This window comes from Danio rerio, chromosome 18 (genome assembly GCF_052040795.2).
Source record: "Danio rerio strain M-AB ecotype USA chromosome 18, GRCz13ab, whole genome shotgun sequence".
NCBI lineage: Eukaryota > Metazoa > Chordata > Actinopteri > Cypriniformes > Danionidae > Danio > Danio rerio.
The window spans coordinates 18,770,001-18,794,219 of NC_141038.1; the positions used below are offsets into that span (position 1 = coordinate 18,770,001).

The window sequence follows — 24,219 nt, forward strand, 5'->3', positions numbered from 1 at the left end:
GTGTGTTTTGAGAAGAAACCAATCAGAGTCTCATCTCCCATTCTCTTTAAGAGTCAGTTGCGCCACGCCATAGCCCATTTGCTATTTACATGACGACTTTGTAAGTGGAAATACTGAACACTTCACTAGAGAGAAAACAGTTAAACAGAGCATCTGCAGCGCGAGAATGAGAGATAAGGCCTCTCAATGTCTACTTTCACTTTCGCTCTCGTGGATAGGGAAACTTTGTACGCACAGACATCAATTAGCCTATAAATAATTAATTTCATTTGTTAAGTGCAAAGATTTGTTTCCAAACTATTTCTAAATTCAGTTCTAATTTCCAGCAAATGAATAAATGAACAATAATAACAAAGTGTGGTCAAAAACAGAGTTATATCCAAATACACCAGCTATGCCCTATATGGTCTAAAACCTGGCAGGTGAGTTTGTTTTTAAGAAAACAAATATAAATATGGATATAATAAATAATATTGCTAATAATAATAACATTATACAAAAGCAAATAGTTATGAATAAACTGAAAAAGCCTCCTGAGATGAAGAAAGCATAAAAGTATGGTTTTTATGTTTATGTAGACTAAAAAATAATATGTTTTGTAATATTTTAATCCTTTATATTTATATCCTTTATATATTCTTATTATTTCCTATATATATACTTAATATTTTAAAAACATATTTGCGTATTGCTCTACATCTTGTGTGTGTTAAGAAGTGTGTAAGCGAGGCGCACAACTAACGCGCTCTGCGCTGGACAATAAATCAGCTTTGTTCAGGTCTATTGAAAAATCTATTATAGTTTCTCAAAATAGCTACGCGCCAGCAATACACCACAACACGCCTCTCTTTTTAGACTAGAACGCTTATGGGCGCACATATGAGCGCAAATGCATTTGCTATTTAAACAGCGCAAAATGTCAAAATAACTCTTGTGCCAAGCTGAAACAAGAAAACAACAATTGCATCGCGCCTTGCGCCACATTGCGCCGGGTGTATATTAGGGCCCAAAGAGTCATTGTCATTTCTGGAGGAGATTCACCATCAAGAGCAAGTTATGGATTACTTCAGAAGACCAGCATGATCAGACGAATGTGTAGAACAGCCATAAATGGGGTTGGCATTGTGATCTTATCCCTTGGGCAACCTGAGAATATGCTGATAATTAGACAGTTGTTCTTTAACCTTATTGGTGATTCCAAATATTTAATGTAATCGTAAGCTTGGCAAACAGTTTGGGAGAATTTGATGTTTTTCTATTCAGACAGAATGTTTGAGAGGCGTTTCAAAGATGGTTGCAGAGTAAAATGACTTGCCTTAAAGGTAACTTGCAATAATGGAGCAAAAATTTATAATTGGCACGTTTTTAAGCCCTAAGAGACTTTAAAGCATTCAGACGCAAGCATTTTCACCATTTATAACTTTAATGGATTTTCTGAACTATTTAAACAGTAAAGTCTTTGCATGTTTGCTCTATTGCATTTAGATATACTTTTGTAATTAGTTTATTACATTCCATGTTTCCTTACAGAATCATGACAATTAGTAGAAAATTATCAAATTGTTTCCAAAATAGAGGTATTTAAGTCATCTGGTGAAATTGTATGTATACTGCAATATATATCGCAGAACTAAAAAAATATTGCAATGTCAGATTTTTCTAGTATTGTACAGCCCTAGTACATACCATTTATTAGATATTTTCAAGATGCTAGTATTCATTTTAAAGTGCCATTTAAAGGCTTAACTAGGTTAATTAGGTTAACTAGGCAAGTTAGACTAATTAGACAAGTCATTGTTTAACAGTGATTTGTTCTGTAGACAATCGAAAACAAATTTTGCTTAAGGGGGCTAATAATTATGACCTTAAAATAAAAAAAAATTAAAAATATATAAAAACTGCTTTTATTCTATCCAAAATAAAACAAATGAGATTTTCTCTAGAAGAAAAAATATTAAAGTAAATACTTTGAAAAATCCTTTGATCTGTTAAACATCATTTAGGAAATTTAGGAAAAAACATATAAGTATTAATCACAGGATTTTGTATTTCAAGGCAATGTTTTGATGCCTAAACATACTTGTATTTAAAGAATACAGTTTCTAATATTAAAACTGAACATTTATTAGCTATTAAACATAACAATAGCAATCATTAACAGTTGTTTAACATTAACAGTCGTGAATCAACCATCAGCCAGAATTTGAATAGCAAACCATACCTAAAAACAATGTACGCAACTAAACAATACAACTCATTCATTCTGAAGTCTCCAATCTATTCTGATATTTTGACAGATAACAGCCTCATACTTAATTTCAGTTTAAGCTTTGAGCTTATCAGACGTGTTCCTGGAAGACATTCGATATCGGTCCAACACAAGCCAACATAGTCACATTCTCATAGCAACAATAACACAGAATGTGTTCATGTTATAAAGACCTCTCATTATAGGCCAAAAAGAGCATGTAGTTATCCAGCCTGCCCCTATTCAGGTTTCCAAGGCTCCTTGGGCTTCTCTATCAGGACTAATTGATTTTTAAAAAGACTATTGTTGATATCAAATGAGCAGATCGCTCCGCGGCCATTGATTTTTTGACACAGTACAACAGGAAATCTTTATCAGAGCCACACTCCGACCCTACGCTAATAGGTGGGGTTTAACCTCTGCTGAATGACAAATCCCACACTTTCTTAACACATACTGAATGGAAATGGTGTATTTCTCAGCAAATGTGTGTGTGTGAGACTAGTATAAGAGTGGCTATTTTGTTCTTCATCAGCAGTGATCAACACACACACACACACTTGCACAGGCAGTCCCTGATAACTCACCGAAGCGTCCGTGGGTCAAAGAGTTCGGTTGAGAAGATACAAATTTCTAGGATAGGCATCGTATATTCAGCGCGGCATCATTTCCATTTTACCCTTCTTTTGCTGGGTAGAGATAAGACACCTGCATTGCCACTCTCATCAGATGAGCTTCAACAGAACTTTATCATTGACATTTACTACTGTTTACACAACTAATTTCTCTTAACTGTACTTCTGAACTTTTATCTGACCAACGCAAGGCCCGGAGAAGAGCCGGTGGCAAACAGCAAATATGCAAAGGGGAAGGGAAGATGAACTGTGCTCAAATAGAAAGCGTTCCACATTGCTGCCAAAGATGTGGCTTTGAAGACACACGCCTGGAGAAACAAATAAGGACTTTGAGCTGTATGTTATATTTCCACCATGGAGAAGAGAAAAAAAAATGAAATTCAAGGGCTGGAGAGATCGCTCTGATGGGCGCAGTGAGGGAGATATTTAAATATAAATAATGTTTGACCAAGATAGTGTAACAAGAAGCAAGAAAGCAAGAGGCAAACCAGGGCTGGGTGGTATATCGGGTTAATACAATATATTGATATATTTTTTACACAATTTTATCTATACAAAAGTGGTGAGTTGGAAACAAACAGGAAGCTTGGGCAAATATATATAATTTAGGCAACATTAAACTTTAAATGGCTTTTTCCTTTGTGGCTCAGTGGTTAGCACGGTGGCTCACAGCAAGAAGGTAGCTGATTTGAGTCTTGACTGGGCCAGTTGGAATATCCGTGTGGAGCTTGCATGTTCTTCCCCTGTTCTCATGGGTTTTCTTTGGGTGCTCTGGTTTCACCCATAGTCCAAAGACGTGCATTATAGGTAAATTGAATAAACTAAATTGGCCGTAATGTATGAGTGTGTGTGTGTGTGTGTGTGTGTGGGAGATTATAAGTGTTTCCCAGTACTGGGTTGCAGATAGGAAGGGCATCCATGGAGCAAATAATTTGCCAGAATAGTAAGTGGTTTATTCCACTGTGGTGACCTCTGATAAATAAGGGACTAAGCCGAAGGAAAATGAATGAATGAATGGCTCTTTCCTATGACTTAAACCCTTTTAAAGGTTTATTCTCTAACTGAGGTGAAGTTTACACTATTGTGTATGAGCAAAATGCATATGTTTTGTTATGCCTGGCTTGCACACTATTCTGGCATCTTTGACCCATAAAAAGGAGCATTTTGCTAAAGATCCTGTTATAGTTTGGTAATGCTCACTTCAGTATAGAGACAGACTAAAATGTAAACTTTTAAAAACAGAGGCATGGCTATCTACAATCACTCTTTTCTGGACTACTGCATTTCATTCCCTGATTCATCAAGCCCCTCTTGACAATTACACAATTGGAAAACTGCAAGTACAGATGCCATTCCAGCAAAATATGAGCATTCGTAGTGTGCAAGCAGTGATCATTTTCTGAAACACCATAAAACATTAGTCTAGATGAAGAGCAATTTCTAAAAGGCCATTTAAAAAATTATCAATGCAGTGTAAATGCAGCTTGAGAGCTTCGAAGGGTGTTTCTCAGAATACACTTTTCTGTTATTGTGGATTATATTGTTCCATCTACATCACAAATGTAAGATGGAGTTAACTGTGTCCATTCTTTTGAAATCCTTCATTTTGAAGAGGCCCTCTGAAGTGGCCCACTTTGAGTGCTTTAGTTCCCCTCAGCCATGACTTTTCGTCTGGGTGGAAATTTACCTTGTTTGGAGGCAGCATTCGTTACGTCACAGCCTTTAACTAAAATGTGCAACATGAACATTGGCTTCTGCTTTTGATTAGACACATTTCTGTGTAGTGAACAACGAGCCATCAATACTGGTGGTCTATAATGTAAGTGCATATTTATCTGCTAAAAATGGAGTTTGCCTAAACTAGCACAATAGATTAGCTTCAAAGCTAATAGACATTGATTAAAAACAACAAAAAAGCCAAATTCTGATTTCATGGGGACTTTAAATGATGTTTTAACAGGTAATACATTGCTTTGGGAGCATTTTTGTATTTAATTCTCATCCTTAACTCGTCTATTTTAATTAATTTATAAATTTGAATGCCTTCTGGTAAAGAGACCATATAGATGCTCTATAATCTTCAGTATGACTGCAGGCCTGATCTGGCGTGTATGCGTTTTCTGCTGCTTTCCCTTGTCTTCCTCCACCGTTACCCTTTCACAAATTGAAAGTGAGGACCTTCCAGAAACTCGTCCTGATAATCACACATAAATTAATTAGAAAATGTTTCTTGACATTCTCGCTGCATAGACAGGGGAAAAGACTCCGGGAAAAGCCATCAAATTAATTGTACGGTATGTGACTTTGATAATTAATTCAATAATTATTTCATGTCTACTTTAGCAACTCCTTCTGGCTGGAAAAAAAGAGGACATTTTGATGATAGCAGCGTAAGGATTTAGATTCCGAGAAGAAAAGAGGGGAGAATTACACTGAAATACTGCAGTAAGAGAATCTGAAGATTGACTTGTGTGACTCTTTTTATAATTTAACATTTAACTGAAAATCATTCTTTCATTCATTCATTCATTCATTCATTTTCTTTCGGCTTAGTCCATTTATTTATCAGGGGTTGCCACAGTGGAATGAAACACCGACTTATCCAGCATATGCTTTACGTAGCGAATCCCCTTCCAGCCACAACCCAGCACTGGGAATCACCCATACACACTCACTATGGCCTATTTAGCTTACAGAATTCCATATAGTGAATGTCTTTGGACTGTAGGGGAAGCCGGAGCAGCCAGTGGAAACCCACGTGAATACGAAAAGAACATGCAAACTCCACACAGAAACGCCAACTGACCCAGCCAGAGCTCAAACCAGCGACCTTCTTGCTGTGAGGCGACAGCCCCGGCACTGCTCTAACTGAATATAACTGCAATAAATGAAAAGTTTCACCCTGCAGGCACTAAAAACAAAGTTTTTTTCATTCACCTCAGATTTTAAATTTGGACTTTTTGGCATTTCATAATTTTTTTCCACTCTAATGGTAAGAAAACAGTCAAAACACACTTTTAAATTGTAACATTTTATAACACTTTATCAATTCCATAGATTTTGCTTAAACTTTTTAGATTTTCTTAAACTTTTTAAGTTTCTAGTTCTATACTGGGCCTACAAACTAACCACAGATGAAATTGTTTTTGCAAAGCTAACACATAAAAATACATAAAAATAACTTTCTTTTATTGTCCAACTACACTAATATACACTACCTCACAAAAGTTTTGTCATCAATTCCAGTTGTGAGAGCAACAAATAATAACTTGACTTCTAGTTTATCATTTGGAAAAGTGGGAGAATATCGATTTTTCCAATTAATCATGGGTTGAACTACATCCCAGTCATCACAAATACTGCAGAAGACCTATTGGAACCTGCATGGACCCAAGATTCGCACAGATATCAGTCAAGTTTGGTGAAGAAAAAATTATGGTTTGAGGTTACATTCAGTATGAGGGTGTGTGAGAGATCTGCAGAGTGGATGGCAACATCAACAGCCTGTGCTGCCCACTCCATTACAAACCACAGAAGATAGCAAGTTCTTCAGCAGGAAAGCGTTCCTTCTCATACTTCAGCCTCCACATCAAAGTTCCTGAAAGCAAAGAAGGTCATGGTGCTCCAGGATTGGCCAGCCCAGTCACTAGACATGAACATTATTGAGCAGATCTGGGGTAAGATGAAGGAGGAGGCATTGAAGATGAATCTAAAGAGTCTTGATGAACTCTGGGAGTCCTGCAAGACCGCTTTCTTTGCCATTCTATGTGACATTAGTAATAATTATTCAAGTCATTGCTTGTCCAAGCTCATGGGAGTCATACACAATATTAATTCTTTTCCCACCGCACCATGACTTTATATTCTATACTGTATATTATTTCTGTTAAGTGACTAGACTTTTTTTTCTAAGATAAGTCAGACCTTACTGTCCTAATAAAATATTCAAAATTCAAAGTACGATTATATTTTATTTTGGTAAAATAAGCATAATCTAGAGGCCTTTGCCTTTCATGTAAGCCACTTCTGATACAAAATAATCAACAATAAGTCAAGTTATAATTTATTGTTTCTAAAACTTTAAAAGGCGACAAGACTTTTGTCAAATAGTGTAGACTCTGAGTAAATAAGCTGACAAAGTCACATTCACAATCATTTTTAAATGACAAACTGAAATATTAAACCTACCATAACTAAATGCCTTAAGGAACTAAACTTTAAACTAAACACATATTTAACTAAACTCTATTTAATTAAACCATCTACCGAATATTGGTTTAAAACACTCAGGCTGATGTGGCGAAAAGACCACATTCATTTACATTTACATCCAGTCATTTAGCAGACGCTTTAGTCCAAAGCGCCTTATAATTGAGGATGAAATTCAGCGATTCAACAAGAGGCAATACACACAAGAAGTGCTAATTACACAAAGCAACCTATGTGCTTTAGAGTAAGGAGAAGGGAAGTTTTTTGAGAGAGAGAGAGAGAGAGAGAGAGAGAGAGAGAGAAAGAGAGTTTCTACAGCAGGTGGTTTGTCAAACCCTCTCACCTGTGTGAAGCACACTTCATAAAGGCACAATTTTTTTATATTCATGACTAAACTGCCATAAAATCTCTCTAGACCAGATTTCTCCCTTATTTAAATGCATTTTCAAGCAAGAAATGAAAGACGCAAGTGGCACACAGAGGCGTCGGAGCCTGGCAGAGCGAAGATATAGAGCAGGAGGGGGGAAAGACAAACCGTAACGCAGGGCAGAGAGAGAGGAGAGAGAGAGAGAGAGACAGGAAGCGGTAGGAAAGCGCAGGCATCTGATAGGGCTGGTAATCGGCGTGCCAGTGTCCCGTCTGCAGCCGCCAGTTCATGGGCCACATGGAGCAGCTGGAGAGATAGCAGTGAGAAATGTTCCTCTAGATTAAACCCACACCTCTCAATCATCGACACGGGAAGAGAGTGACAGACGGAGAGGAAAGAGTATGTTCTTAATTACAGATAAATGGCCTTTCCTACACAGTCAATCATTATTGCACTGCAGGGAAATGCTCACTTGTTCACAAGAATATGTCGAGCGTCAATTGTTTTCAGTCAGAGAGTTTCCATTTATTAGGCTGCCGTTAAGCTCCGTTTAACCACAAGTGTGGGACGATTGCCCCGCAGCCCACTGTGTGCAATAAAGTTCCAGCACTGCGCAGGTGCATGGGATGATTGCCAAGAGGAAACAAATAAAAAAAGACAACAAATGACAAGAAGACATTCTCAGAACTGACAGAGTACCAGCCGACAAATAAAAGATGCATTGGTTAATAGTTATTATATACTACATAAACTGATATAAGCTGAATGCAGACCATCAGATAATTGAGTTTATGGAAGACAAGAAGAAATTATTTACACAGTTGAAGACAGACTTATAGCCCTCCTGAATTATTAGCCCCCTGTATATTTTTACCCCAATTTCTGTCTAACATGAGGAAGTTGTTTTTTGGGGTAATTTTTTGGGGCAAATCATAGTACAACAGTGGTTTGTTCTGAAGACAATCGAAAAAATAAATATATTGCTAATAATATTGACCATAAAATAAGGTCTAAAAATATTGACCATGAAATGGTGTTAAAAAATGAAAAACTGCTTTTACTCTAGCCGAAATAAAACAAGTAAGGCTTTCTCCAGAAGAAAAAATATTATAAGAAATTCTGTGGAAAAAAAAAATCAAAGGAGGGCTAATGTTTTCATTTTAACTGTGCATATATTTACAAAAAACGTTAAGACGTCCCATTGAATTTCATGGTTTTCCAATCAGGACAAAAAAGACAAAAAAAACATACATGGTCCTTGGCAGGTATTAAAATAATTAAAAAATTTCGAAGTAAAAGCTTGGGTGAACAACATCACATGACATCTCATATCATGTACCTTGACAGTAACGATAGAAAAGTCATGGATAACAAACATATAGGGCTCTATTTTGACGGTCCATGCGCCGAGCGCAAAACGCAGGGCGCAAACGCTTTCAGGGCGTGTCAGGACGTGTTTTTGCTAATTTAAGGATGGGAAATCTGCCTTGCGCTGCGGCGCATGGTCTAAAAGGGTTGAGTTTATTTTCTTAATGAGTTATAGGTGTGTTTTAAGAATAAACCAATTAGAGTCTCATCTCCTATTCCCTTTAAGAGTCAGCTGCGTCGCACCAAGAGCGTATTCGCTATTTACAGGACACAAAGTAAGTCTAAGTGGAAAAAATGAGCATTTCACAAGCAAACAGTTAACAGTTAACAGTTTTTTAACAGAAAACTGTTAAACATAGCATCTACTGCATGAGAATGAGAGATAATGGATCACTTTCACTTTCGCTCTTGGATAGGGAAACCTTTACGCACAGACATCAATTAGTCTATAAATAAATAATTTTGTTTGTTAAGTGCAAATATTCGTTTCAAAACTATTTCTAAATTCAGTTCTAATTTCCAGCAAACGAATAAATGAATAATAATAGCAAAAATGTGCTCAAAAACCTGAGTTATATCCTAAAACACATGCTGTGCCCCATATGGTCTAAAACCTGACAGGTGGGCAAATCTAAGCTTGTTTTTCATAAAACAATATAAATATGGATATAATAAATAATACTGCTAATAATAATAATAACATTATACAAAAGAAATTGTTATGAATGAACTGAAAAAGCCTCCCGAGATGAAGAAGACATAAAAGCATTGATTTTTCATATTTATGTAGGCTAGAAAATAATGCTTTGTAATATTTTAATCTTTTATATTTATATCCTATATCTATTCTTATAATATCCTATATATATCCTTAATATTAAATTTTTTTTTCATATCTAAAGATATTTGCCTATTGCTCTCTTGTGTGTATTAAGCAGTGCGTAAGCAAGGCGCAACTCTGCGCCGAAGTTTAGACCGGTTTAGTTTTGGTCTAATTAAAAATCTATTAAAGTTTCTCAAAATAGCAACGCGCCAGCGGTCCGCCTCAGAACGTCTTCCTTTTTAGACCAGAACACCTATGGGCGCACAAATGAGCGCTAATGCATTTGCTATTTAAACAGAATAGCGCAACACCTCAAAACGACTCTTGCGCCAAGCTGAAACTACAAAAAGACTATTGCGCCGCGCCTTGCGCCACACTGCGCCGGGTGTATGATAGGGCCCATAATTTTCTGTGAGACTTTATCAGTCTCTCAGATCATTCTGGAGGAGTGTTTGAGGATTTTATTTCTTGCTCCAGCATTTCAGTCAGGATAAGGTTCTGAACTTTGACTGGACTTTTGAAACCCCTTGATTTTTCTGAATGCTTCAGAACAACAAACTGTAAAAACTTCTGCTGTTGATCAGTTATATGTCCTAGATTATCAGTATTTTGGTCAGATATGATCTTACTCCAGAATATTTGTATAGATGTTTGTGCAAATCCTCAAACTGCTGTAATTGGTATAGTATGAAAATAACAGTATGTCAAAAAGTGAATCAGACTGTATTGACTTCTCTTTTGGCAAGACGCTTGATTTTAATCAATTGGAAACAATCTTTTCCTCCATCTTTTAAACATTGGGCAAATGATGTGTCGCATTTCCTTAGTTTGGAAAAAATTAATTTAAATGGTTCTGGGTCCAAGTTCACAGCCATGTGGTGTCCTTTCATAAACTACTTAAAGCCAAATGTAACTGTAAGTGGACTAAATGATACCAATGCTATCAGGTTTTGCTTGTGTTGTACTGATGTGTCTTTTTATGTACACAATGTAAAAGCACTATGTTTATATGTATGTTGTGCTAGTTATGTTTATTAGTGAATGCATGCTTTGTTGACTATTTAAATAAATAAAAAGGGGAACATTTATAAAAAAAAATGTAAAAAAAAAAATTTTAGAATTAAAATGACCATAGAAAAAAATTGCACTCAATGTAACTGAAAAATGAATTAACTAAACAAATCACTAAAAGTAGTGTAAACACTTTAAATGCTAAGAGCGACACCAGTTTAATATGCTGTATTATTAAAACTGCATTAATTTTGTCAAAAATGTTAGTGATTAGTTTAATTGTTAGTGTTGTTCAAATGCATTATAAATTAGCCAACGGCAGCAACCAATAACAATAATGTCCAACATATAGGGATGCAGATAAATTATGATTCCCACATGTCAGGTCAGAAATCTATACTGGGATAAGATGGGTAATGTGTGGAATTGTGAGCATCTTAGAATGGGAGTTAACGGTCTGCTGCTGGTCCTGCTCTGCTCTGCCTCAGATAACAGCTTCACCCCAGTCCCACAACCACAGCCGGATCTCAGGAAGAAATAATGAAAGATAATCAGAATAACTGAAAACCATCAACTACACAAGCTGACATTCTGACACATCTACACAGCAGAAAGACGCTTGCCAAAAAAGGAACGAAGAAAAAAAAAAAGAGAGACAGACATTAAGTTTAATAGCTTTGCAAAATACCAGGTGCTGATATACAATGGCACTTTATGTAACTCTTTCAAAACACCTGTTTTTTTTTCCGTGAACCTGATTTAACGCTTAAGTTTTTTGCACAATGATGTCTGATTCTGAAGAACTGAGAACAGTGTACTCTGGCTTGACAACATAATCCTGCTCAAAGTCCTGTTACTGCACTGTTATGTGTAACCCAAATCAGCTTAACCACGCTAACCACAAAACTGATGAGTTTGACAGCATGTCAAGATGATTGCATGTTTAGGCTGAGCTGAATTTGTCTAGACAGAGATCAAGAGTGCACTTTCACTTTTACACTAAACCATGCTCCCAAATATTGGAGGAAAGTACTTTATTGTTTTTACTTCAATGCTTACATTAGATATACATTATTATACATGTTTTTAAATATCTGTATGTTACATCTTATCTGGGGTGGCACTATGGCTCACAACAAGAGGTTGCTGGTTCGAGTCCTGACTGGCCCAGTTGGCATTTCTGTATGGAGTTTGCATGTTTTCCCCAAGTTCACATGGATTTCCACTGGTTGCTCTGGTTTCCCACATAGTCCAAAGACATGCGCTATTGGGCAATTGAAGAAATTAAATAGGCTGTACTGTATGAGTGCATGTGTGAATGCAAGAGTATGTGGGCGTTTCCCAGTACGAGGTTGCAGTTGGATGAGCATCCTCTGCATAAAACATATGCCAGAATAGTTGGCGGTTCATTCCGCTGTGGCAAGCCCTAATAAATCAGGGACTAAGTAGAAGGAAACTGAACGAACGAATGAATGATTTATTTGTAGCTTGAGTATTTTTATTTAAGGAAACTTTTTTGTTTTACTTTTACATTTAAATAAAAAAAACGTTTAAAAAAATGCTGAGAACAAGTTATTTTGAACTATAGAGGAATCATCATCCGCTCAAAGCTGAATGAGCTGAAACTGGTCCGTTTACCAGTTAAATTGGTTCATAAATTGCACTGAACAATTCATTCATTAATTCACAATGAGTTGGACAGATCACTGATTCAAATGATCCATCTACAAATGAGTGTCTACAGTTAATGATTCATTAGCTGCTCACATGATTATGACAAAGTTGCGGATGTATCTGCGTTCCAATCATATTACTCGCACTCATACAGTATAAAAAGTACTTTTCTAACAGTGGAGTAGTTTCGGACGCAGTCATTTATTTTTAATGATTTGTTAAGAGCAAATCTTCAGTAAATGATTCACTGAATTCACTGAAAATGATTCAAAAAGATTGAAAAAACAGTCATCCTCATCTTCACTGCAAAAAATTATTTTCTTTGATTTTTTTTTCTTGTTTCCAGTCCAAATCTCAATCAAGAAGTTTGAATCAAGAAAAATCTTAATTCAAGAAGCATTTTTTACACAATCAATGCATACTGTCTTCTTTTAAGAATAGTATGTCAAAATTAAGTGAGTTAGCATAGCAATATAATCTGCAAATGGGGTAAGAATAATCTTATGTCAAAAGATTAAAAAAAAACTAGATTGTTTTGCTTGGTCAGAGGTGTCAAATCCAGTTCCTGGAGAGCCGCAGCTCTGCACAATTAAGCTTTAACCCTAATTAAACACACCTGATCAAACTAATTAAGTCCTTCAGGCTTGTTTGAAACCTACAAGTAAGTGCGTTGAAGCAGGATTGGAACTAAACTGTGCAGAGCTGCAGCACTCCAGGAACTGGATTGGACACTCCTGCCATAGATAGATATTTATTTTACTTGTTTCAAGCAAAAATTCACTTAATTTTGGCATATTATTTCTTTTTAAAAAATATATTTCTTTTGTTTGTCAAGAAAATGCTTCTTGATTTAATATTTCTTAAATATTTGGACTAGAAACAAAACAAAAAAATCTAAGGAAGAAAAACTTTGTTGAAAAAAATCACCTTAAAAGTTGTCTTAGTAATTCATATTACAAACCAAAAATTAAGTTTAGATATATTTATGGAAGAAAAAAAAAATGACTTTATGGAGCATTATTATTTAGTAATATTCAATGTATTTTTGGCAAGCAATAAAAATGTAATATATAATTATACAAACATACCCATGCAGCATAAGACAGGGTAACTTTTATTTAAAATTAAACAAATATGACAAAAATATATAACAAAAAAAGCAGTGGGAAAAATGAGTATTACTCTTAACTGCTAGTATGGTTGCATTGCGTTCTTCTTAAAATCTCAGCATATTTTGTCATATGTTTAGTCTTTTTTTTATATGATATGCTTATCTGTCAGCACTCACTTACACACAATTTGTGTTTATTTATTTATGTTATATACTAGGTTATTTGTCAAATTTTGTTAAATTATCAACAATTTCAGTATGATTATTAGCATATAACAAGTCTGAGTGATAAAAGAAAACATTTCAAATCAAGTATAAATATCAATGAGTACTTTTTACATTTATTACTAACATACATTACAAAGATTAAGCACTTGTTTACTTTCAATCAAGTAAATCTTGCACTTTATACTTCCACTGGAGTAATATTTTAGTAGAGTATCTGTGCTTTTACTCAACTGCTTGATTAGTGTATCTGTGTGAGAAAGAAAACAAAGAAATTCAGAATGACACATATGATCAAAGGTCTAGCAAAGCATCAGTGCCACTAGTGGCCTTCCACTGAGAGTGACAGAGATCAAAATAAACTTGTGAATGAAGCTTTTGAATTAACTTTGAAACACGGAGCACAATTGGATATTATATCCATACACTGCAGCACTCTGATCTAAGCTTCCTCATTCAGCAGCGAAACAAAGGGTCCAGGGATGAGATTGAAAGACTCGCCAGTGAATTTCACTCCTGTTGTAGACACGTCTGATAAAAGCTCAGACTGCAGGCGCTTTTGTCTCCCTCCGAACAATATAAATATGTTTAACAAGGACTAGCACTACTGTGTAAAATGATTAAATTCTGCTCACTCGTTTGAAACGTAATATTTGGTTTTATAGGTTGATTTGATTTAAAGCTGATTTTACAGTTTAGGGTGTTGTCTGTCAAAATTAGCGATGTACGACATCGGAAAAATCTAACTTTGTTTATTTATTTTGCAATATATATTGCGATATTACCAGATGGCTTAATATATCTTTTGGGAATGATTTATAATTTTAGATTGATTGAGATGATTCTGTAAAATCTAATAAACGATCTAAAAGCATATAAATACAATAAAAATATATACATTTGAAAAAAACAGAGTTTTATCATTTTGTGTTCAGGGACAGAAATTGATTATTAAAAATAAACAGAATTCAATTAAATTAATCCTTATTAAAGTTATAAACTGTACACTTTCTTATGCCTGAATGCTTTTAAAATCGGTATACAGTCACAGGCCTCAAAAACAAATGCAAATGATAAATTATAACACAGACTCAACATTGCATATCCTGCGGTGTAACACATTTAGATATCAATGCTGAAATGTTACATTGTGCACTCCTAATCTAAACATTATAAGTACTCGTTTAGGAATCACAACTAGTCGGATGCTAGCTTGTACTTGACTATTTCAAACCAAAGGAAGATGGAAACCTGTCTAATAAAATCTGTGTTAATAACTAAAAGTTAAGTTTGATATATTTATGTAAAGCAATTTACAAAATGTCTTCATGGAACAATATCACTTCTTAATATTCTATAATATTCCTAATTTTCATTCTTTTACATATACCGTGTATTTTTTGGCTATACCACAAATATTCGCATGCAATATAAGACAGGGTCACTTTCATTTAGAAATGAAACAAGGACATAAATATATAGAACAGCAGTGGGGAAAATAAAAGGAGAAAATTACATCTGTACTTATTTATTTTAAAAGCTCTTTTAGGTAAATTACCATCCTATATTTTTAATTTATTAACATTTCACACCAACAATCAAAATACTAGATCTGGTTCATGTATTCGTCTGATAGTTCCAAGGGCATTATCAGAACTTGGCAAACGTGCTTTTTCCGTTCACGCTCCCAGGGCTTGGAATGACCTGCAAAATCAGCTCAATCTTGACACTCTTCCAACTCTGAGTACTTTTAAACATCTTTTATACAACATTTTAAAGGACACCTGCAATTGTTTGTTATGAGCTGATGTTTTTAAGAATGGTGATTTTGTAATTTTGTGGTATTGTTTGTGATTTTTATATGAAACTTTATGTGCTGCCTGCCATCTTGACCAGGTCTCACTGGAAGAAGAGACAGTACTGTCTCAATGTGATCTCCTGGCTAAATAAAGGAAATAAATAAAGGAAATAAAATGTTATAAGCATTATTTTGAATAGATAGTATGGTTACATAGCGTTCTTCTTAAAATGTCTTTTGATATCATATGCTTATATTTGTCAGCATTTGTCAGACACTTGTACAGGACTATTTTAAACCAATGTAAGATGGAAACCTGTCTGAAAACAATCAGTTATGGAAAAATATAAATAATATCATAAAACTGGAGATAATTATTGCTCTATCAATGTGAATACATTTCATTTAAACATTTAGATATAATATAATAGATTATTTGTTACCCTTGACCACAAAACCAGTTTAATGTATGGGTATATATATTTTTTGACAATAGTAAAAAATACATTAATTGTATGATTTAAAATTATATATTTTATTTTATGCCAAATATCACTAGATTATTATGCACAAAAGCACATTGCTAAGAACGGAATCTGAACATCTTCAAAAAAGGCAATTTTCTCAATATTAATTTTTTTTCAGATTCCAGATTTTCAGCCAAATATTGTCCTATTCTAATAAACTATACATCAATGGAAAGTTTATTTACCCAGCTTTCAGGTTATGTATACATTTTATTTACCAAAAATTGGTTTTATAGCCCATGGTCACGTATATAATAAAAATGTAAAAGGGTACATAATATGGCACATGTATTTAATTATGTGCAACAAAACCTCCAATATGTGAATGTATTTGCAGAAATTCATGACACTAGACTGACATCATCCACAAACAAATTTCTATTTAAATGTAGTCCCCCCTCTCGCTGTCTTTCTGAGCTGTGCTGATATGTTTTTAATTTTCCAGCGCTCAGGACTCTTCAGGAGGTCTATGCAGATTTCCCGGCGTCTCTGCTGACGCTGTAAAACCTGGTCAACACCTCCGTACCTATCAGCATCCCTGCAGCCTCTCATCAATGCCACTTCCAGCACCCACAAATAATTTATCAGCATTTAAATGCCACTGATAATATGCACACGCTGCTCCCTCCGATCCCTTATAATTAAATATGATAAAATCCCACCACGCCGAGTAAATAATAATAATCATTATTATCATTGCCATTATAGTGCTTTATTGGAGTCATTTGAATAACTCGTGTGGATAAGGAATGCTGGTGGGGAATGCTGGCCAAGCAGGAACGTTAGTTTAGTCAAGGTCTAATTCCATCTGGTGAAACTCAGAAAAAAGAAAGCGAGATGGAAAGAGAGAAAGAAAGAAGGAAAGAAAGAAAGAGGGGGGAGAAGGGGGGAAAAGGAGCAACGGTCCACCAGCTAGAAGGGATTACTGTGACGGCCATTTGCATATCAAGAATTTTAAGCAGAGAGGAAAATATCAAACCCTCCAGCCAGCAAGGTCATTTTGAAGATAATTTTTTTCTTCATAATTTATTTTGCATATCATGCAGCAGGACACGTTATAGATTAAAAAGCTGCTTTGCCATATCAACCCATTCCTGACACTTCTGCCTCGCCACTGCCTATCAATTCATTCAACAGAACCCCACCCTGAAAAATAGTCGATAAAGATACAGAGGCAATTAACAAACAACAAACAAAAGTTTTCCATGCAAGGTACAGTGCGTACGGATGCTTGGATTGTCCACATATGCATATTAATTTGTGCAAGGTGTTGTGTTTCAATGTACACCAGCAATAATAAAAAATAAAAAAAAGAGTGAAGTTCAAAATTAGAAAGCAACCTACAATTTCCAATACAAAAAATAACACAGATCAAAATTTGATCAAAAGTCCACATTCCAGATTCAGCTATTGGTGTTAATTGTCTTAAAATATAAAAGTACTGGCTGAAAGCCCTACTGTGGTGACCATGCCTCTCATTTGCAGAACGCATCAACAGAAAGAACAATTCCAAAGTTTAATTTGTTAGGGTCTGATCAGAAACATGTTTGGCATCGAACCAGGGAAATACTGAACAAGAAGTCACTGAATGGTGGAGATTTTTTCAAGGTTTGGAAGTTTTCTCCAGCAGGATTTGGGCCTCTTATTAATCTACATGGCAGAGTGAATGCAAATGTGTACCAGAAGCTCTTCTGCAACAATCAACCATCAACTACCATGGAGGACAATGATCTCTGTCACACAGCAAGATGAGCAAAGCGATTCTCAAACTGGATTCCTGGAGGCTGCACCTCTGCACAGTTTTGCTCCAACCTTAATCAAACACACCTGATCAACTAATCAAGGTGTTCAAGACTATTAGAGACTATTAAGCAGGTATGAGTTGGAGGTTGTTGTAGCTAAACTATGCAGACCTGTGGCCCTCCAGGAACTGAGTTTGAGTCCACTGCTTTAAGGTGAAAATGCTGAAATAATAAAAAGGCCAGCTCAAAGTCCTGATCTAAACCTTATTGAATTTTTTTTTTTTAAATGACGGTTAATAGACCCAGTACAGTCACTGAGCTGTGGAATAGCAGATCAAGATCACGACAGAGAACAGAGAGACTAGTGATGTGCTGTAAGAGACTTGTGATCTCCTGTGATAAACAATCTTCTACTAACATAGTATATCCACAACAAAAACTCCCTGAAGGTTTCTCGTCAGCTGTAATAATGTTTTTGGGTAACTCTTCTGAGTAGATATATAATATACACTAAAAGCAAAAATATATACTTTTTAATTTTTATAAAATGTTTTAACAATGTAGCCAGTGATTTAGCATTTATTAAAGACGTAAATTTTACAGCTTCAGAACTGATAAGGATTGTATAAATAGGCATACTTGTTTATTTATGGCAAAGGTTCTATCTCTATCTCTTTATCTATGTGGTTCTGTATGCGTATACTATAAAGCTTCATATAAACTGATAAGGATGACATTGGATGAGAACCTGCCAGCTGAGAACTTTCTGGAAACACCGGGCCAGCATATGAAAGGTCAAAGTGAAATAGCAAAACAATTTTGGCGATATAATCAATACAGAATGTCAAACACACAACATATGTGACTGAAAATACGCAGAAATTCCATACCATACACCTCCATAACATAGCCAAAACCCTTAAAGGTATACTTCACCATAAATTAAGAAACATATAAGAAACAAGAAACCAGAAAGAGCATGTTATTATGAAAATAATAAAAAAAACTCATTCACCTCCATTTACGTCCATTGTATTTTTGTCATATTATGGAGGTCAATGGAGCAATTAATTGGTTACTCAAGCCAAGTAGTGTAGATTTGTGCACTGTGTTCAGATCAACAACAAAAAATACCATAATTACAGGTAAAAAACAGGGTTCAAAACATTCTTCAAAATAGTTTATTTTGTGTTCAACCCACACAGGTTTGACAACTTGTGGGAAAGTAAATGATTAAAGAGAATTTTCCTCATGGGGTGAACTATCAATTTAATATAAAAGTAAAACAGGATGTGACATCATGGCCAGACAAGAGCCAGTCCTCTCTGAATGATATCAGTGATGTCATTTACTATTCAGTAGAAAAATGACGGGAATGCAAATAATGCTTGATAAAAGCCATTTTCCATAGAACAGAAGGTTCAAATTCCAGAGTATTGTGGGAAAACGAGGTGATGTACACAAAAACAAACACCCAGCGACTGACTTCTGATGCTGAGGGGACAAAAAAACAACAAGAAACAAGAAAGAAGTGCTTGTGTACATTCGGCAGGGGGTGTTTCGTGGTGATGGAGAGACTAGTGGTGGGATGTGGGGTGGTGTGAGAGGGGGGTCATGATGATAAGGGAAAAATTCAGACCGGTCAAAGTTTCCCTTTTGCCAATCGTGCTCCTGATAAAGGCAGTGCCTGCTCCAGTACTGATAGAAGGCCTATCTCTCTCCTGCTCCCCCCCTCGTTCTTTCTCTCCCTCTCCCGTCCTTTCTCTCCCTCTCTTCCTCATTCTCCTGCCGGTTAGTTTGGTGTGGGGGGGAAGAAGCCTATCGCGTTCACATCACCAGCGCTGTCATCAAGCGGCAACCGCACAGCAATTAATATCACTCCAATTACTGTTAAAAGGACAGACTGGAACAGGACGATAATAAACACATCCTTGACGTGAAAAATTAAAACACGCGCACACACATGGGAGACACACACATATTTGGGCGATTTCTAAATGTTGCAGATAAAGAAAATGCCTTGCATATTGAATCATGCCATACTCTACTAGATCCTCGCTATCACTATAAGCTGTACTGCTCAGCCGTGTGGTCCTGGGAGAAAAAGATGGAGAAAAATGATAGAAAAAGCAGCATTTTTTTATCCATGCTGATTAATATTAAAGATTCACAATCTGTTTTTACAGTTAGTACAGTGAACACACAAAATTTTTAAGATGTATACATGAATGGCTTCAGAGCAGGAATATAAAGCCCAAAAAACATCCTAGGGGTTATTGTATGCTCATTATGGTCTTCACCATGATGATTGTTGAGGGGAAACAACCAGGTAATCTATCCCCACTGAAAAACCTTTTTAAACTAGCCTCAGCTGGTCCTAAGTCTTTTTTCCCCACCAGCATTTTTCTAGTAGGTGCCAGAATGTTTAAATAATTTTCTAAACTTTTTAATCTTATGGAATTCGGGCAATGATTTGGTCAATGGGCAACCGAGTCAGAGAGAGGGCAGCCAATTCTTTAAAAGTTTAAATTTAAAAGTTGCCACCAAAGTTTTGTTGCCATCAACATTGCTCTGTGTATCATCACCTTATTGCTTGCAGAGTTGTTTTATTTTATTTTATTTTTTTACCTTTGTACGGTAAGTTGATTCAATAACATTCAGTTTTAAATTTGTTTGCTGTTCTGTTGAATGAGTTCTGTTGAATGAGTAATGAGTAACGAAAATCTTTATCACTTGATCCTGAGACGCTTCACTCTTTTAGAAGGACCATAACAGTGCCCCCTACTGAATAACTATAAAAACGTGAATTCCCTGAAACGCCTGTCAGTGATTGGAAAGCGTTGCATCATAAATGATGGAAAATCTTAAAAGAGCTGCTCTCAAACCCAAGATAGTCTTGGGCTTGTTTACTGGTCTGACCAGTCAAAAAAGAAGCCTCCAGACATCTAAATCCCGCAAAAGACCAGATAAGACTAGCATATCGACTTGAACTGTTCTGAAATATGTTCTGAGCAATGATTCTGCATCTGGACCCAGAGAGAACATGAACAAGTAGTAACCCAATAGAAGTTTATATAAAAAAAAACATAAATATACAGTTAAAGTCTAAATATTAGCCCTCCTGTGATTTTTTTCTTCTTTTTCAAAAATACCCCAAGTCATGTTTAACGGAGTTAGGGATTTATTTATAGTATTTCCTATATTTTTTTTCTTTAGGAGAAAGTATTATTCCAGCTAGAATAAAAGCACTTTTACATTTTTATACCATTTTAAGGTCAATATTATTAGCCCCCTTAAGCAATATTTTTTGCAATACATGCTGCCTAGTTTAGTGGTTCCCAAAGTGAGGGTCGGGACCCCCTGGGGGATCATGGGATAATGACGAGGGGCGCTTGGTTATTTCCAAAACTCAAATAAATATTATTAAACTAACAGAATTACCCTATTTTATTCATAGCACAAAGAAAATAGTTAATAGTTATATTAAAGAAACAACAACAAAAACATACAAATAAAAATCCACCAGCCTTGAATTTTTTTAAATAAAATTATAAAATGACTATAAAAAAAATTATACGGTTACTAGACTGTTGCATTTTTGTGTTGTCAGTATGCTCATGTTTATATATGCCTATAGTTGCGTGTGCAACATTTGTATATTTACAGTATAACTAACTTGAAAAATGGGGGTCGAGTGTCATTGACATTGTCATTTTGGAGGTTGTGGGCTGAAAAGTTTGGGAACCCCTGGCCTAGTTAACCTAATTGACCAAACCTTTAAACTTCATTTTAAGTTGAATATTAGTACCTTGAAATATTTCTAGTAAAATATAATGTACTGTTATAATGCGAAGATACAAGAAATCAGTTATTAGAAATGAGTTATTAAAACTATCATGTTTAGAAATGTGTTTCCATGTCAAACAAAAATAGTGTGGGGTTGGGCTAATTAAACAGTAGGGCTAATAATTCTGAATTCAACTGTTTATATATAGAAAGATAACATTCAATATGTATAATATAGAACTATATAATTACAACCATTATAAAAATTAATATATAAACATTTTTATGCCCAATCTTCTATAAATTCAACTTAATTATTACCCATGTATGGCAAGCATAACAATTAAAATTTACTCCTAATGTCCATGTTCTATTCGGTTGTCAGCTGCTTAGCACCTCAAATACTGTATTAACAATCAAGGGACCAACAGGTAAAAAGAAGCTAAGTACAATTTAATTTGCACTAGTTATCTTCCTACAAATCAGTCCCGTCTCTCACAGAGAATATTAGAGATGTTGTGCGTTCAATAAAAGTAAGTTTTCTATTTTCCGAGTCAACAGTCATGATAACTCTCTGATTTAACCCTGGAGGTAAAGCAATGTTTAATGAGGCTCGTTTGAAAGTTTATCTGAACTGGCTGAATTCTCAGACGTGATGCAAGTGTGATGTCACTGAACTGTGTTGAACCAGAAAAAGTGACTAATTGTTGGGAGCCATACAGAAGGCCAGCTCCACTGATGACTTACAGTACACTCTCCAAATTTACAGGCAGCTCAGATTGGATCATTTCTGTTTTGCGTGTGGAGCATGATAAAGTCGTGGCCTATATTGTTTCGTGGCCGCCCGGCTGACAGTATGACTACGACTGGCCCTTCCTGAGAATCCAGTGACTCATGGTTCAGTTAAACACCCCTGAAGGAGACATAGATAGAGACTGACCTGGGCCGTTCCACTGGGGTTCCCCTTCCCTGTCCACCTCTTCCTCCTCTTCATCTTCTGTGCAGCGCTTCAGTCCTTTCTCATCTTCATCGCCCTCGTCTGCCACTGCCAGAGACTCGTGCGTTCTTGGCTCTGTGGACAGCCAGAGTAAAAATTAAAAGTCAAGGTTTACAATGTTTATTTTGCAAGTGCACATTGTGTTATTTGTTCGGTGAACAAATAATCCGTGGAGGAAAAAAGTTTGTTTCAATCAAAGTCTGATCAGATGCCTCAGCATTTAGAGTGGCGGAATACTTCAGCCACATCAGTCTTAACCACGCCTCCTCTAACAGTTTGCTATGATTGAATGATCCCACCTCCTACTTAAAGGGCCATGAAACCCCCTCGTTTCAGCAGGGTGTTTTCACACCTCTACTTTCGAAAAAGTCAGAAAAGTGGGCGTGTCCAGCTCTGTTTAGGGGGAGTGTCGGAGGAACTAAAGTGGGATGGTGTGGGAGTGTCTATTTGTGCACGCGCGAGTTTCAGAGTCAAAATACACACACACACAGACAGGAGAAAGCGATGGTGTTTAACCTACATGGACATCTGTAGTCGAATTATTTGCTGAATTAATAAATGTTGGACTTTAACTGCAGTTTGGCTCTTTCATTCAGGGAATTCATTCATGCCCCTCGCGACAAACGAGATATTTGATTCGAGGAACTGCTGCAAGCGTGTATTTTTCATGCAATGTTTGATACCGCACAGCGAATGAGAGAAAAAAAACTCCGCATTTCCCGGAAACTTAGATGCACACGGCAGGTAGCGTCAGAAAGCCGCGTGTGTTATTCTGGTCACTAAATGCGGTGCTAACATTTCTGCACTAAGTGCTATAGTTAACTTAATTCGATATGAACAAACTGAATAAACAAAGAGCACTGGTCGCTCACTTACCAAATCTGTAGAGACAGGACAATCACCAGCAACTAGAGCCGCGTCTTTATGAAGAGAATACTACAAGCAAATCCAGATTTCAGCGTTTGCAGATGAGAACAGCTCTCAGGTAAACAATAATCCTCCTTAGACACGTAAGTTATTGTTGTCGAGCGTCGCGTACACTGTTAATCCACACGTGATCCAGATAAGCTCTCACAGAGAGAAAATGAAAACGAAACTTAACGGCAGCAAACTATAAAAGCAACACTTCACGCTTGTTTTGCCAACACAACGTGGCGTCTTTGTGGTGTAAACACGGTGACACAAATGAATATTAATGAAGTTGCACAATAGAGCGCGCTGATTGGTTTGAACCAAGCCTTACTCATGCATTAATGCATCACACTGTAAGACGTAATAAGACTCACTCAGGCACAGACGCCCAGTCTGCACGCTGGAATACAACGCTATTATGTCATGGCCGTGACGCAGCTTCAAAAATTCGTTTCAAACAGGAAGTACGAATTTGCTTGAAATAACGCAAAAACAACCAATTTACACTTTTTAGTGAAATATAGGTGTCCTAATAGTGTTTTTAGCAGTGTGGGACACATATACGACTGTCAACAGCTCAAAAAATGTGTTTTGGTGTTTCGTGACCCTTTAATATTCCAAGTACATCAACATTCATTCATTTTCTTTTCGGCTTAGTCCCTTTATTAATCCGGGGTCACCACAGCGGAATGAACCACCAACTTATCCAGCATATGCTTTACGCTTTATGCCCTTCCAGCTGCAACCCATCTCTAGGAAACATCCACACATACTCATTCACACACA

At 36.1% G+C, this 24,219-nt stretch overlaps 1 protein-coding gene across 1 annotated transcript in view; it reads right to left on the reverse strand.

The window, feature by feature from the left end:
• zfpm1 (zinc finger protein, FOG family member 1) overlaps nt 1-24,219 on the reverse strand; it is a 122,515-nt gene that overhangs the window by 34,393 nt on the left and 63,903 nt on the right. Inside the window, 1 exon segment of the mRNA NM_001039460.2 lies at nt 22,465-22,596. Within this exon segment, the coding sequence (NP_001034549.1) occupies nt 22,465-22,596 (132 nt within the window).